Here is a 17,679-nt window from a genome sequence, read left to right on the forward strand (position 1 = left end):
ATAGAAGAACATTATATTATATTATCAATAACATACTTAAACAATATGTTAAGATAATTATTTCTGTTATGATCATGATGTCAGTCAATTCCACATTTTTTTTCTACTTTTCAGTTCATTTTCTTCTTCGTCCATCTCGGTAGGAATGCGAGTTGAAATAGAACGACCTTTTGCCGTCCTCCTTCTCCTTGGACCAGGACCCCACTTATTTAGTTCATATTCTTGCCATATTGATTCGGGTGGCAGCAAAAAATAATTATTGCTAATTAAATATCTTTAAATATATTTTCAATATATTTTTATTATAAAAAATAGCTCATATTTAGCCGTTATTAGTATCTTTTGAATATTTTAATCTTTTTTTCATATCTGCAAGCCATAAATAATAAAAATATTAATTCTTATCACTTAAGCAAAAAATAATTGCTAAATAAATATTTTTAAAGATATTTTTAATATATTTTTATTTAAATATATTTTTAAAGATATTTTCAATATAGCAGTTATTACTCTTTGAAATTTTAAGTCTATTGTATAAGATAGATGTATCAATTATTTTTTTACTGTATTTTTTAGTTTATTTTAATACTACTAACTAATTTTCTTATTTTTTTAATTAACGAACATAACAAAAAAATATCAACAACACATAAATTTAACTACAATAGTATATACAAAGTAACTAAAAAATTGTACTATATTTTATCCAATCTTTTTATTTTTCTTTATCTGTATATTTTTTCTTTAAAAAAATAAAAAACAAAATTATAAAATTTAATTTAATAATTAAGTAATTTTAAAACCAAATAACAAAATTATATAATATAATATTTATATTTTATAATATTTTAAATTATAAAAAACAAAAAGGAGAGAAAAAGTCCCAAGTAGTGTATATTGAGAATTAAATTGTAAAAAGAGTGTAGATTGAAAAAAAAAGTAGAGAGAAAAAGTGTATTTACGAAAAAAACTATATAATCTACTAATTTTTTATTACTGAGAGAGATCATCTATAGTTTCAGGAGAAGAGAATTGTTTATCCTTATTTAATAAAAGAATATATGATTTAAGATTGGATTACATGAGATATATTCTCAATAGATTTGACTAATCAAATATTTCTTTATCTTTTTTTAAAATATTGTCTAGATTTATCTAATTATTAATATTACCTGATATTTTATTTTCTTTCAAGATATATATTAAGATACAATATGATAAAATTTAAATCATTCTAAATTATCACAAATTCAAATATAAAAAATATTTTATCCAAACTAGATATACAATGTTATATTATTAATATAATAATTATCTTTACAATAATAATAATCTTTTAATCCTTTTAAATAGGATATGAATCTGTTACACTTTCTTTTATCAGTATAAAATAATTTCAATAATCTTACATTAACCACCTAATCTTTTTATTGATAAAATAATTATATAACTCGATCAATTTTAAATAAAGTAATTAAAACAAACATCATTTTGTTAGTCAGTTAATTGAACTATATTTAATATATCATAAGTTTACATCTAGGTCATTAATGAGTTGACCATTTTCTATTATTTTAATAGTCTAATTACCGATGCCACGGTCTCCCACCCTAGCTAGATCCAACTCACAAAAGATTAGTTTCATGTTAAAAAAAGATTTTTTAACACCTAGAGAGAGTGAAAAAAGAGAAAAAAAATATAAATATACTATGTGATAGAAAAAGAGATAAAAATAAATAAGAACTATTGATAAAATATTTCAATAAATGGTGTATTAAGAAGGATGTTCATTGGGTCAAAAAAAGAATTGAAAGGTCCATCACTCAATGCGTTGGACCAAAAGGGAGCAAAGTGTTTATTCAACCCGACCCGGCCCATGGTTCCTTTGTGTCGTTGAAATCAGCAACAACAACTAGAAAAGGAAGAACCCTTCTAAAAACCTGCGGCATAAAGGACCAACCATGTCGCCTAGTTTCGTCTTCGACCCGCCTAGCGACGAAGAAATCGAACACTCTGAACACGAAGAAGAAGAAGAATCCGAAGAAGAACCAGAGTCAGGATCAGGAACAGGATCAGAATCAGAGTCAGAAGGAGAAGGAGAAGAAGAAGAAGGGCACGAAGAAGCGCGGGTTCCGAAGAAGAAGAAGAAGAAAACGCAGTCTCCATGGGACTTTGCTAAATACACGGAATCAGTGGCGGAGGAACACGCTCGCAGGAGCACAACCTCGGTCGACGAGAAAATCTCCAAAGCACTCAAACAACGTTCCACGCCGCTCGTTGCTGAGCTTGACCACAGCTCCGAGTCCGAACCTGATGAACAAGTAGTTGTTGGGTTTTCGTTTTCTTTTTTCGTGCATTCGTATACCCTTTTGGGTTTTTACTCATACACGATAGGAAAAAAATGTTTTTTTTAATTATTTATTTTTTGGGATTGTTGGGAAGGGTTATAGAAGAAGTTCTTCTTTTTATTTAGGATAGAGAAAGTGTTCATTTGATTCAAAATGTTGTTTTTGTTAGTTCTATGTTGTTGGGTTTGTTTTGGGAGATCAGAGAAGGGGGCTGTTGGGTTTGTTCCAGAGGTTGTTTTTTTAGTTAAATATAAAAATAGTCTTTTTTAAATATTTTAAAAATTGCTTATGTATTTATTGGGTATGTTTAGGAAGATTATAAGGAGTGCTAGTAACACACTTATTCATGTCCTGTTTTTGGTTATTATATCACGAGTGGGGGGGTTATTAACGGAGTGAGACCTATTTAATTTTGTGTTTTCCAATAAATTTCAGCTTATAATTGTGTGTTTAAAAGAGTGTATTAGAGAGTGTTTTGCTAATATTTCTCTTGTTTCTAGATTTGCTTTATGATTCATGATAGGAAATAGTGTTTATTTGATTCAAAAATTGATTTTTTTTTAATTTTTGTTGAATTTGTTGGGTTTGTTTAGGAAGATTATAGACCAGAGGAAGAAGATGAAGAAGAGGGTAATGATGGTGATAGCAAATCCTTTTTTGCTCCTTCTGATGGAACCTCTTTCCATGCCGATTCCTTCTTGCAGCTCAATCTGTCTCGCCCTTTGCTCCGGGCTTGTGAGGCCTTGGGGTATTCTAAACCAACGCCAATTCAGGTTTTTATTTTCAGCTTTGTTTATTTTTTATTTTAATTTTAATTCTCAGCATTATTGATTGTGTAGTTCAATGCTATTTAGGACACATTAGCTCAATAATTGACTTGGCTTTATCTTTTGAGTCTTAGCATTACTAGAGTTGCTTATGTTATTTCATGTGTACTGTCCTGACAATTTAACTTTTTTTTTTTGGGATTTTGAATTTTGATAATAGGCAGCTTGTATTCCATTGGCATTGAGTGGTCGTGATATATGTGGTAGTGCCATTACTGGGTCAGGGAAGGTAATCTCTTTGTTACTTTTCTTTGGGAGTTTGTAAATTTGTGATGCCTTGTGTCTGTGGTTTGGTGCCTGAGTTTTTGTGTGATGGTGTTTCTTTTAATGCCCCTTGTTCATATCTTGCTATTGTGTTTCTTTTAATGCCCTTTGTTCATATCTTGCTATTGTGTTTCTTTTAATGCCCTTTGTTCATATCTTGCTATTGTGTTTCTTTTAATGCCCTTTGTTCATATCTTGCTATTGTGTTTCTTTTAATGCCCTTTGTTCATATCTTGCTATTGTGTTTCTTTTAATGCCCTTTGTTCATATCTTGCTATTGTGTTTCTTTTAATGCCCTTTGTTCATATCTTGCTATTGTGTTTCCATGCAGACAGCTGCATTTGCACTACCTACTTTAGAGAGGTTGTTGTTCCGTCCAAAGCGCATGCGTGCAATAAGGGTCCTCATTCTTACTCCAACCAGAGAGTTGGCAGTCCAGTAAGTATTTTTTATAATTGTTCTCATTTTTTCGTCTGGATCATTTTTTTTGTAAAAATATTCAAAATATTTAGTTGTGCTAGGAGGGCAAGTGGTCCATAGATACTGAAATGTACCATGAATGCTCTCTTCTTTTATTCAGCTGAGTATGTTGTGTGTTGTGCCTACTAGCATATATGGCTTTGCATCATTGCAATGATTCCATGCATGTTCTTCATTCCCACCTTTGCAAAAGCTTGAACTAATTCACTTCATTGAATATACATGGCTCAGTTCATGGTTGTGCATTGGATGCATCTAATTTTTGCATTACTCAATGCCTTTTTATTTATTTAAATTAATATATTTTTTTGTTGTAAATACAAGTACAAACTTGTCGATGCTCTAATTCAATTATGCTTCATTTAAATCTGTGCTATATGTATGTATATATAATTGTATTCATGTATATACATTACTTCTAGTGAAAAAGGTTGTAGATGTAAAATTTTGAAAGCACTCTTTTCATGATTCATGTAAATTGCTTTCCAAATACTTATTTCAAATTATTTTTGACAGAGTTCACAGTATGATAGAGAAGCTTGCTCAGTTTACTGATATAAGGTGTTGCCTGGTTGTTGGGGGTCTGTCAACAAAGGTTTGATCACTGTTTCAGTTTTGTGATGACTTATAATCATAAGACATGTTGATGGTTCAGAATAGAGTTATGTGCTTCTTGTGATGCTTTCAGTATGCAGTCAGCTGTTTGGGTTTTTTTTGTCCATTGGAAATATCCTCTTCCAGATTCCGTCTTTTATACAATTCCATCTATAATTCTGATAAATGTTGGGTTCTGTTACAATACATTTCCTGTCTGTTTGACACACAATAATCTCTCATTTCCTCTCTAGTTTTAATTTAAATTTGACATATTTGAGCACTGTATATGATCTGATCTCTTTTTGTTGATGATATGTATTGCTGTAACATAGCTTTTTGTAACAATGACCTTTCCTCATGGCTTACTAGATAATGAGCCTTTTGAAGAAATATTTCAAAGTTCCAACTAATCAGATGGGAAAATACAAAGGATTGTATTTGATAAACAAAAGTTAATTGGTGATTTCATAATATGTGGTTTCTCATTTTGACCACATGGTTAGGTGGGATGAGAGCATGCAATGTGGCTTTTACAGCTTTAAAAATTCCCACTATTATCTAGTTGATTGCACCCTTTGCTATTTATTTATTCTTTAAAAAAGGTGTTTTCTCATCCTAGGTGCAAGAGGCTGCTTTGAGAACAATGCCAGACATTGTTGTGGCTACTCCAGGACGCATGATAGACCATTTACGCAATGCTATGTCCGTGGATTTGGATGATCTTGCTGTTCTAATCCTTGATGAGGCTGATCGTCTTTTGGAGCTTGGATTTAGTGCTGAAATTCAAGAACTTGTAAGTTTTAGTGCAAGAGTCATTACAGTTAAATATTTTGTTTTATAATTTATCCTGATTTTAGTTTTTGATAAAAGGAAGTATTAAATCAAGTTTTATTGTTTGACAGGTTCGCTTGTGTCCCAAAAAAAGGCAGACTATGTTGTTTTCAGCAACAATGACTGAGGAGGTTGACGAACTTATTAAACTTTCCCTGTCAAAGCCCTTGCGTCTTTCTGCTGACCCATCTACAAAACGGCCAGCAACCTTGACTGAGGAGTAATTTCTTTACTATTTCTGTTTCCCTATAAATTTTCTGATTTCATCACTCATTTCCATTGGTATTAGCTGTATGTCATACGATAGTGATAAAATCACAAGTTGGTCTGAAAGAAAATTAAATATCTAATACTTTTTCAATGTTCCCCCTTATATGCTAAGCATTTGATGGAATGAACATAGAGACTAGAGAGGCTTTTTGAACTCTAAAAACAGATGAAGAGTGTGTTTCATGCTTGTTTTGGGTATTTTATGCTTAAAAGATAATTATGTAAAACTATCATGTTAAAACTTTTGAAGTTTGCCAGGTTTTAGCATCTAGTAAGATCCTTTGAGTTTTGTTAACTATTGCTTTTCTATTTCAGAGTTGTTAGAATACGAAGAATGCGTGAAGTAAATCAGGAAGCAGTTCTTCTTGCAATGTGCTCCAAAACTTTTACTTCCAAAGTCATCATCTTCAGGTTTTCATTTCATTGTTTACTATGCTTGTTATGTATATAGTATGTGATAGTGTTTTATGAATTGTTAAAAAATTCTCTTTATGTAGCTATTTGATGAAACTAATTGGCAACAAGTAGGAGGTTGATTTTACTATGACTCCAGTGTTCATACTAATAGGCCTCTTATTCTAGCAGTTGGTTGGTTCTAGCTAGCTAGTTGCAAGGAACCTTTTTATGATCCCAATAAACTGAAAATCTTAAGTCTTTTATTTCAGATTTTAAGTCTGATCCTTCATTTGCACTGCTTTATGATTATTATTTCCCTTCTGCCACTCTGCTACCTCTAACTAATTGTTTAATCTATCATTTTGATGTGCAGTGGAACAAAGCAAGCTGCGCATAGATTGAAGATTATATTTGGATTAGCTGGCTCAAAAGCTGCTGAGCTTCATGGAAATCTTACTCAAGCCCAGCGCCTTGAGGTATGTTGCTAATATTGATATGTGTATTTCTGTATTTTGGCTCTTTTGTTGGCTTTGTAGTTATGTTACTATCTCATTTTTTGGGATACTAAAATGATGTTCATTTGGACCATTTGTATGTTTTTTATTTTCTTGTTGAAAGGATTTGTTGTATTGATTGTGGTTGTGACAAGATTTTCTCACTTCTGATTATCTATTTAGGCTTTGGAACAGTTCAGGAAGCAGCAAGTGGATTTTTTGGTTGCAACAGATGTGGCTGCCCGTGTAAGAGTCAACTTGATGTTTATTTCTTCTTTACTCACTTTGAATTTGAATATTGTATTATTATCTCAACACCCCCTTTTGATCCAGTATTGGTAGCTCAAGGCGAACATACAATTATTAAATCTGTTCCTTTTGGCTATTGGAATTTGGATATAGATCTGACACTGTTGCATGTGACTTTATTTATAGGGCCTTGACATTATTGGTGTTCAAACAGTTATCAACTTTGCATGTCCACGCGATCTTACTAGGTACAATCTATGATCCATATTGGTAGTAACTCTGCTTGAAATGTTGCGTGTTATTGACTTCCTGCATTTTTTGTCACTTTCCTTCATTGCTACATAAGTTACAATTTATCATACACGATTACATGTTGATCTCGCCTTAAACATGATCTCTTTCTCTCTATGGATTCCTGATAACTTTATCTTTTTTTATTATGAAGCTATGTTCATCGAGTTGGTCGTACTGCAAGAGCTGGAAGAGAAGGATATGCAGTCACTTTTGTGACTGACAATGACCGATCACTTTTAAAAGCCATTGTGAGTATCATTTGAAGAATCACTGCATTTGTTTTCAGCGTTGTTTCATATTTCCTTGCAGTTTTCCTTATAAGATAAAAAAGTTGTGCATGCTGATCTGGATGTTGGGTCCCATTGACGTAGATTCTGTCAACAAGTGTTAATTTTTCTCTATTAGTTATTCAAGTTTGACATTTCATTAGATTTTCTACATCAAACATTCACATAGCATCCTTTACAGAGAAATATCCCATTTGTTATTATCTACTAATTTTAGTTTTCGTTGGTCTGATTACTGAGACCTTGCCTATTAATCACCTTTTCAAAATATACCTGAAGGAAATACAGATACTTTTATTGTTTTTACTTGTAGCTGTATGTTTAATTCTAATAGTAATTTGGATTTTCCTAGTTGAAAAGCTTATTGATTCTCTGTTCAGGTAGAGAACATGCAAACTGAAAAAAGAAAGTTGATTTTTTTAATGAGCTATTATATAATCTTTCTTATACATGTCGATTTTAAATTAATCAGGCAAAGAGGGCAGGTTCAAAGCTGAAAAGCCGCATTGTTGCCGAGCAATCTATACATAAGTGGTCTCATATAATTGAGCAAATGGAAGACCAAATTTCTGAAGTACTTCAAGAAGAGAGGTTTTGATTATATTTTATTGGGGCTTCATTCTTTTTCATTTTTCACTTTCTTTTTATTATTATATTTATTTATATTTTCAATTTATTTCAGAGAAGAAAGAGTTCTAAGAAAAGCCGAAATGGAGGCCACAAAGGTATTGATCAGTTATTTTGTTTTACTTGCCTTTAATCCTGGTATGCCTTGGATTACACAAATGTAATTAATTATGTCCAGTTTTCATGTGTTCTCATCTTGTCTTGCAAAATAGCATTTCCAACGTAGCATCACTTAGAAAATTTTATTGTATGACCAGGCTTTGGAACCCCATATTGATTGTTTTCATTTTCTAATCCTTAACATTTTCCCTTCAATGAAATCATGCACTTATTGGCAGGCTGAAAACATGATTGCACATAGGGAAGAGATCTTTTCCCGCCCCAAAAGAACCTGGTTTGTCACAGAGAAGGAGAAAAAGCTTGCTTCAAAAGCATCCAAGGTACAATATTGTTTCATCTTGCTAAAATGATTTCTCAAATTACTGGCATTTATTTTCCTATTTTACAATGGAGCATTATACTTGAGAAATCTAAGAATATTTTGACTAGGGATCAATTGTGTCTTGACAGTCCACACAAGGTCTCTATATTACTGTATTGCTTTTCCAAATTAGCTTATTTTGAAGAAATAATCTCTCATTTGCAGGTTTTTAAGAAAGTTTTGGGAAAATGATGATTATTTCTTTGAATAAAAGCTAAATCAAACATGCAACTAATGTTAGTATTGATTAATAATTACAATGATTCAATCCTAATTACACAACTTAAAATGGGAACAGTGATTGACTGGTGAAGGCACTTACTCATGTAGTTGGTTATGATTGACGTTTTTAATTAAACAATCAATATGGGGTTCCAAAGCCTGGGAACCCCATAGGTATAAAATGTAATTATCTTAAATCTAGTGAAGGCTTTGGAACCCCATAGGTATCCTATATGCTCCTACTTGGTTATGATTGACGTTTTTAAAATGGGAACAGTGATTGACTGGTGAAGGCACTTACTCATGTAGTTGAACTGGTAGTAGTTAAAATATTATATAATACTAAAATATAAAATGATAAAATAATATAAAATTATGATCTACATAACAAGTAAGAAAATTACAAACTTCTAAATGCATTTCAACTCATATTTTAAATTAATATAAATGACTAAATTATGTTTTAAAAGATAAAAATTAAGAAGCAGCTCTGGTGTAGTGAATTGTAACACTCCCATATAGGATACCTATGGTATTATACCAAAAATATGATAATTGACAGAATAATTTATACTGGTGTAAAAGCTTTAAATGTGTTTTTATTTATTTAAAGATGTTTAAGTTAAAAAATTAAAAATTAAAAATACCTGTTCAAACCAGTTTTGGACTGGTTTGACATTTTTTTTACTGGTTGTGAGATGCTCTGATTTTTTAGAGTTAATGGACTGGTCACCAATGACCAACCTGGTTCCCAATTGGACCAGTTGAACAGGCCGATCCGGTTATGATATGATGCATGTGAACAAGGGTTTGATGTTTGATGATTTCCCTTATCTTTTAAAGGTGAAGGTGAGATGCCAGTCAAACTAACAATTGAATGACAAGTTTTTTTAGTTCAAATCCTCTTTCTTGTGTGAAATGTCACTTGTGTTGACAATAAATGAAATGACTGTAAACAGGCATCCATGGATAATAGCAAGAGTTCTGGGAAAGATGTAATTAGTGCTGAACAAGCTGAAAACCTTAGAATGAAGGAGAAGAGGAAGCGAGAGCGTGAGGTAAAAGTTTTCCCCCAATTTTGTTATGCATATGATTTTGTTTGTTTTATTCATATAAAATTCAAATAGGCTTACATGTATGCATTGCTATGTATTTACTTGATGAATGTCTTTGGTGTAGAAACATTTGCCTAGAAAGCAGCGTAGAAAGTTGGAAGCAGCTAGAGAGATGCTGGAGGATGAGGAGGAGGATGGTAAACAAGTAGAGGTATGTACTCCTTAGTCCTTTCCCTTGCTATTAGCATTCTCTGTGCAGTGAAGGTTGAAATATACTCTTTGTTCCTTACCTTGTTACACTGAAAATGAAATGCATATAATTGCAGGCTAAGGGGGGGAATAAAAAAGACAAGGGTGGAATGTCACTTGTTGATCTTGCATACCGACGGGCAAAAGCAGTAAAGGCTGTCAAGAAGGCATTAGATTCTGGCAAGATTGTGGAGAAGAATAAAAAGAAATCTAATAATAATTCCCGGAAAACTCCTTCAAGGACAGAAGAGATGCGGGAGCTATTCCAGACTGACATGAAGGATAAAAAGCCAAAAAGAGGTGTTGGAGGAGGAAAGAAGTCAAAGAGTTCATTCAAAAGCAAGTCAAGGTATTAATTATAAATTGTCTCATTTCTGAAACTAGTTAGTTGTATGTTTCTGAGCTTTTAAGCATCCAACATATCATTGATCCCATCTTGATTGAGTCCAGAAATTCTTTTGCTTCTAAAGTTGGAATAATCATTTGATCTGGAGTGAGGCTTTGAGAAGCCTACTAAACAATAATGATATGGGCAATCAATTTTTTGCACTCATTTTCATTTTCTTTGGTTTATTGAATTTGTTATTTTTGTGGGGAATTAGATATTTGGATGCAATAAATTGATACTTATTTATTTATTTTCTGTTCAACACGGTGAAAATTCAGTTGTGTTGTCCCCTCCTTTTTATAGTAACTGCATTGATAACTTTATGCATCTCAACATTTATTTTACAACACTTGTTTGTGCAATGCTAATAAATAAAGTCTTGATTCAAATTCCCTTTTCAGGTACAAGCGCAAGTAGTCTGAGGCTAATAATCCTTGTCATAAATATGTGCATGGAAGGACCATAAATCTCCAAAATGCGTGTCCTTATACCATATGGAGGTGATTAAATGGAGCTCCACTGTGAATTTCAGCTAGTGATTGTGGGTCTTTTGGGTGGCCATGGTGATATGGGGTATGGTAGCAGTAACTACTACCTACCAATACCCTTTTTTTTGTTCATTGTATCTCGTGAGCTTGGTTCTTATCCCAAATGGATAGCATAATTTATAGCATTGAGTTTTAAATGTTACCAATAGAAAAAATATTTATTTTAGATTAACTCTTTAATATCATTGATTCTGCTGTATATCCGTTAATGCACCGTTATTTGTGAAAAGCTCCTAATTATTGAGTATTGACCCTATAATTTAAAGAAATGTATTACTCCTTGGGAAATTCATTGGCTATTTTTAGGAAATTCATTAACCGTTCTACAATTTAAAGAAATGTATTACTCCTTAGGTTCCGTAATAATCAGTTGCGTAAGAAAGAAAAATTTATTTTAAAATAATTATCATTTTAACGTTTTAATGTAGCTTTAATTATATTTTTTACATATATATTTTATAATATTAATGATACAAGTATTAAACACTTGAAATTAATTAATAATAAAATTAATTTTATAAAATTAATTTTTATCTATTTAGTAGGTTTTATTGGTTTGTGTGAAAAATTTGAGATAACAATTTTTATAGAAAATTATACCTTTTTATAGATAAAATTATAAATTGGCATAAAGATCACATTATGTCTCATAAAAAATCGTAATTAATATTAATAATCTATACATAGATTTTGAGTTTCCACTTATTTTAAATTGAACAGAATAAAAAAAAACATTCTTAAATTCAGTTCACTTTGGACAGATTTTTACTCAGTTTTGGCTGATTCTTGAATACTTTAATTAGTTCTTAATCAACATTTTGTTCCAGAGTTTTTGGACTGTTTAGAGTTGTAGCCTAATTCAGTTGTAGATTCAAAATCTTAAGTTAGTGGGTGCAAATTATAAAAATAAAATTAATATGTTCAATTATATAAATATAGATGAAATAAAATATAAAAATATAAAATTTTATTTATAAATTTAGTGAATTTTAAAAAATGAAGAGATACAAGTACACACTTTCACATGGTTGTAGGTCTACCAGTGGCCTAATCGATTCTTGGTCTCATATATCAATTTGATATTATAGCTATTTAATCTTCTATTTTTATTATCCAAATTTAATCTTCTATTTGTAAAAAATGTTGTTCTATTTGATATTAAGAAATAAAGTTCATTTTTATTTGATCGTTGGAAAATTAATTCATGTACTTTTGAATAATAAAAAAACACATGTTGCAGTGTACATTTATGATTGATATTATATACACTTTCCAATTATATTCAATAGTTCAATTAAAATCAATTCTACTCAACTTTGAAAATATACGGGTCTTAAATTAATTTACTATTTTAGTTGTAGAGTTAACTCAATATTAACTTTATATTATATTAGGGGAAGAGAGGCATTGCGTGCCTCTCTATATGTTTTAAATAAAAATAAAATAAAAGAAAGTAGAAAGGTTTAGAAGTTAGAAAAAGTACAAAAGGAGTAACTAACTAAAAGGTAATGTGTCAGTTGTTAAAAAAATAAAACTGATGGAAAGTAAAATTATCTAGAAAATGTGTATATCAAATAAGATATTTTTTATTATTAATAATTATATATGATTGAAAGATTAAATTGAAACTATTTTTATGATTCAGAAACTAACTATATTAATTATTTGTCCTCTTATATTTTTAAATCAGTTATTTTGCTTCTTCCTATTTTTAAATTAGATATTTAATTTTCATTTTTTTAAAATTATTCAGAATAAACAATTTTGGTATGTTAATTGTTAGTTAATCGTTCAAAGTGAAATGTTAAATTTTACATAATATATTAAAGTTGACATCACATTTATAAGTAGACGGTTGATGCAACACTTATATGACAAGAAATTAATTAAAGTAAAACATAAAAAATATTATCTGATTAAGATTTATAACATTTTATACAATGATAAGGAAATAAACCACAATCCAAATTACTTTGCTTACTTAATTTATAAACAATATTTTCTATGTATGATTACATCGTCAACAATTATTAGTTTTTTCAATTATAAAAATTTATAAATTAAAAAAAATTATTTAATATATAAAATCTTTTTACTTTTATTTTCTATCATTTTACATATTTTTATCTTGAATAATTTATATATTTTTATTTTAATTTTATTAATTTATATTGAATTCCATAAATTAATATGTAAATTATTTACATAAATTATTTTATATAATTTATACATGTTTTGTAAATGATTTTACTATATAATTTTTTTACTCTAATTACATAAATCAATATAATTCCATCCATTAATATGTAAATTATTTTATGTAATTCATACAAATTATGTAAAATAATTTTAATATTAAAATAATTTTTATTAAAATTATATAAATTAATAAATTTTTAATATTTATTTTAGAAAAATTACATGTTAATATTTTCATTTTAACTATAAAAATTTCTTTAATAAATATATTTTTTTATTCCAATTATCTAAATCAATAAAATTATATAAATTAATATATAAATTATTTATTTAATTTTTAAATATTATTTAAATTTATTTTAATATATAAATTATACAAAATTTGATTCTGATTACAAAAATTAATAAAATTTTAGTTTTAAATTTTTTAGATTATTTAAATATAGGGATCAAAAATACATTTTTGCTTTTATATTAATAATTTATGAAAATAATTTATATACTAATTTATGAAATTAAATTTTTAAATAGGTAAAATTTAAATCAAAATATGTAAATTAATCAAAATACTAAAATGACACATATAAAATACTGTTTATAAAAATAATCAAAGAAAGCAAGTCACAAAGTGATTTATTGCTTTGTTATTGTGTTAAATGTCATGGGATCAATTCCTACACATGGATAAAAAATACCGATTTTGAAAAAAAGAAAAAGAAAAATTATAATTTAGTCTAATTATTATAAAGATTAAATAAATGCTATTTTTAACAAAAAGAAACGTTGCTATTTTATAATAAAATAACTAAAATAATAAGTACTATTTTTTTTAAAAGATTAAAATAGTGACACTTCCCTAGAAATAAGGATTCACTCTAAAAAAAAAACTGTTTTTTTTTTAAAATTGAAATGGTAGAATTGCATAACTTGACCCTATCTTTTTAAAAGACGCACTATTTTTTTAAAAATAAAAATTGTATGCTAATAACAATTATAAAATAATTCACAAAATAATATTTTTTTTTAAAGTAATAACATTTAAACACTGGTTTAATTTTTTAATACTTAACATACAATTTATAATATTTAAAAATAGTAAGCATACCATTAATTCATTATCAAGACAGTGAGAATATATTTACTTATTTTGGTTACAAAACAGGGTGAGAATGTGAACATTTGGTTTGAAATTTAACCCCGCGGCGCCTATAATGATGATTGTCAAACAAACAACAGAGAATCCGACACACTGCGATGTAGAGACACAAAAAAGTTTGTCTTAAAGTTGGATTTAGATATGATTTTGTCTCTTTCTTTGTTTTTTATTAGGGAAAAAAAAAACTATTTTGGCTGTAAGCCATTTTGTCCTATTTTTGCATATAAACCAAACCTTCATTTTCCCAGATTCTAATCTGCAAAAAGATTATCTTTTTCTTTCCCCTTTCTCTTTTATGTGAGAAAAGCTTATCATCTGGGTCAGTTTCAAGTTTTCAAATTTGAAATGTGAGGAGCTGTGTTAAGGACTGCACTCTAATGCTTCTGAGTTCTGAGTAAGGTAGCTAACCTTATTTCCACTCCTTTTGAACTTACCTATGTTGTGATTTGCATTTACAATGTATGGTTAGGTAGTAGGATCAAACTAGTAGTTTTATTATTCTCAGACTAGGATTTTTTTTTTTTTTTTGTGTGTGTGTGTGTGTTTGATTTCCAAGTCTTTTGGTGAAGTTGATACCCTTTTCTGGATTCTGCTAACGTAGTCCCTTTAAAGATTGGATGATTTTTAGTAGATTTGATTCTGCATCATCCTAACCATTTTGGGTTGGTGGTCCTTTTGGGTTTATTTCTGTACCTCTTCATTCTTTTTTTATTTTTTATTGAAAAATATCATTATTTTTATTTCCTTTATCCCATGGTCATACATGCATGAAGATGATTCTAGCTGGCATTCGCAAACTGATTTGTGGTATGTGTCTTGTGGTTGAGAGGCTGCCACATGATGTATCATGGCAATGTGCATTTAAATTTGTGTTTGTTTCACCCAATAAAGCATGCATTGTTTGCTTGCCCTACTCAATTTTGCTGTTTATGGAAAATGGTTTCCTTATTTTGTGATTTGCATCTCAAAATATTTCTTGTAGTCAAGTGGGGGATAATATCATTTGAATTCTGTGGCTGATGTGATGCTTTTCTATTGTGAACCTGGTGAAACCTTACACCGATTCATATTTCTTGCCCCTCTTGCTTGCTGTATGATATGTTGCTCATCAGTTATTTGTTCATTATTGCCATTTACTTTCAATCATGAATTGTTAAATGGTAAACTAGAGCTACTTACTACTTGCTATAGTTTGCATATGCTATTTGCATGTATTGTAAACTCTGCTGGAAATTTTCATCTTTCAATCACGAATTGGTAAATAGAAGACTAGGAGTTACTGATTTTGATTTATTTGAATGCACTATTTACATGTATACCAGATTTTCTGGCAATATCCTTCTCAAAAGCTTTGAACACTTGGGTTTTTGATTGGAGCTAAGAGGAGCATGGAAGATACCAAGGGTGACAAAGGAGCTGTCACAGTAGGAACCACTGGAACAATCAGCTTGTTGATGACAAGGGAATTGGATCAGATGTCTTCTGTTCCACACCAGGAAGTATCTTCAACAAGTAAACCTCGAATTTCAGTTTCGAGTGGTAGTGCTACGCCAAAACGACCACAACCAAGAAAATCATTTGAAGCCAGCAGTAGTAGCAGCAGCAGAAGTAGTAGCATCTTAAACCATATAAGTCCTGGGATTGGCCCCAAAACAAAACTTAATGGCAAACATACCCATCAAATACCCATTCTTGGTTACCAGAACCTTCCACTGGAGACAAGTCCAGTTACGAAGAAAAAGGATAAGAAGAAAAAATCTAAAATTGTTGAAGTAGTGGACATCAAATGTGGCTATGTAGATAAAACTTGGGCTACCCCTATAACAAATTCTCTCAAGAAGTTGGGTTTCTCTAAGCTCTCTGAGAGCATTACCTAAGGGTGATGTTTTATGTCAGACTTCAGGTTCTTGTAGCTGAAAGCAGAGGTCCCCTTTGGCTTACTGTTGTCAGATACATCGACCACAGAACACATCTTTGGTAGGAGCTTGCTACTTTGCTTTTTCTTTGTACTTTCTACTCTGGATACAGTTGTTGGTCTGGAATTAGTACTAACTGAGGAACCCATGTTGATAGTTTGAGACTTGTTCTTCTGTGACCAGTCTTGGGAATTGAATTCCTGCCGGCTATAGTACTCAATTTCTTGCATTAGAAGGGATCCAACTGTGCCTCTGGTGCCTATTTCCACAGGTGGAAATCCAGCCATCTCTTTTGTGTTGCTTGTGGCAAGGATGGTGGGTTTATGCATGCTTTATTTTGTTGGTGTCAAGGAGAAAGCAAAATCTTATGATTTGAGAGGGGCGGTGTGTTGTATTATTTTGGTGATGAACTTTTCCACAAACTGTGGCATTTTTCTTAGGTTTGAAGAGACTTAGTTTCACAAGAACTCTCCACCTTATACTATTTATATGAAGTGCATGGCATCTATTATGTGTATAGTTTTGTAGAGTTAGTTAGTGACACGTCATTCCACTCATGTGCTAGCAGTAAAACACTTGAGCTCCTAACTACTGTACTATCCTTGTAACGTTAAGTTTCAGCAACATGTCTCGGTACTTGCTAATGAGGTAAATTATTTGAGACTATGGTCAATGTAATTTGGACCAGATGGAATTCATGTGAAAGAAAGAGATTGGACTTTCACTTTCATTGACTATTGAGAATGCTGGTGTTAGGTTTTGGTCTCTGAAATGACCGGAACAATAGAAGTCGAGGTGGTTTAGTAAAATGACTATTTATTAGAGTACTTTTCAGGTATTGGATAAGTGTGGATGATTTTATTTTGGCTGGCTGAGATGTATTATATAATTTGGTTTTGTTTTTGGGTTGTGCAGGTGAGTGGGAGAGATATTTAACATTATGCACTCTAGGATAATGCTTTATTTATTCTCAGACTAGGATTTTCAGTTTTCTGATTCCACATTTTATAATTAAAAGATTTAGGAAAATGAAGAGAGCATTGAAGATTTGTTGGCAGGAAAACCAAGTTGAGGGATTCATATTTTTTCCAACACTCAAATTTGCTCATGTTGCATCTTGCGACTGAAAACTGGGGTTTGTATTATTATCATTGTGCTTCTTAAATTAGGTTTTGATACATTTATCATGGAACACATTTCTTCCTTTGGTTCTTTCTATTTTCTATATGATTTTGTTGTCACCCCACTTTACTACCCAAAAAAAGACTGCAAGTTTGAGGAACTTGTGCAATCTGCCACAGTTGGTGGACCCTCTGTGCTACCTTTGTTTGTAGTGGAGTCACTCACGGGTATTCCATTTATTTGTATTGGGACATTTTGGACCTAGATTCCTTTTCACAAGATAGAAAACAAAGGTTCTCGCCAAAGCTAAGAAACTCTCTTTCATTCACTAAGGGGACCAGTTCCTTATCATTTGATTTATATTGTGCATTTTAAGATT

At 30.5% G+C, this 17,679-nt stretch overlaps 1 protein-coding gene and 1 long non-coding RNA gene across 3 annotated transcripts; both read left to right on the top strand.

Moving 5' to 3' along the window:
• The first annotated feature begins 1,920 nt into the window (after nucleotides 1–1,920).
• On the top strand, nucleotides 1,921–11,073 carry LOC100776684 (DEAD-box ATP-dependent RNA helicase 28). 2 transcript variants are annotated; one of them, XM_014770998.3, is made up of 19 exons: nucleotides 1,921–2,324; nucleotides 2,942–3,121; nucleotides 3,336–3,404; nucleotides 3,771–3,877; nucleotides 4,436–4,514; nucleotides 5,136–5,309; nucleotides 5,419–5,567; nucleotides 5,933–6,028; nucleotides 6,387–6,489; nucleotides 6,691–6,753; nucleotides 6,943–7,004; nucleotides 7,202–7,298; nucleotides 7,810–7,928; nucleotides 8,020–8,062; nucleotides 8,303–8,404; nucleotides 9,627–9,725; nucleotides 9,847–9,933; nucleotides 10,049–10,320; nucleotides 10,761–11,073. In XM_014770998.3, the coding sequence occupies exons 1-19, from the start codon at nucleotides 1,962–1,964 to the stop codon at nucleotides 10,774–10,776; spliced, it is 2,280 nt and encodes a 759-aa protein (XP_014626484.1). In that variant the 5' UTR covers nucleotides 1,921–1,961; the 3' UTR covers nucleotides 10,777–11,073. The 2 variants fall into 2 exon arrangements, with proteins under 2 accessions (XP_014626484.1, XP_006602223.1); XM_006602160.4 differs by having other exon boundaries at nucleotides 1,923–2,321.
• A 3,267-nt stretch (nucleotides 11,074–14,340) lies between these two features.
• On the top strand, nucleotides 14,341–17,016 carry LOC121174073 (uncharacterized). The gene is made up of 2 exons (XR_005889814.1): nucleotides 14,341–14,661; nucleotides 15,585–17,016. It is a non-coding gene; the product is annotated as an uncharacterized lncRNA (long non-coding RNA).
• Nucleotides 17,017–17,679: the final 663 nt, after the last annotated feature.

This window comes from Glycine max, chromosome 18 (assembly GCF_000004515.6).
Source record: "Glycine max cultivar Williams 82 chromosome 18, Glycine_max_v4.0, whole genome shotgun sequence".
In the NCBI taxonomy this organism is placed as follows: Eukaryota; Viridiplantae; Streptophyta; class Magnoliopsida; order Fabales; family Fabaceae; genus Glycine; species Glycine max.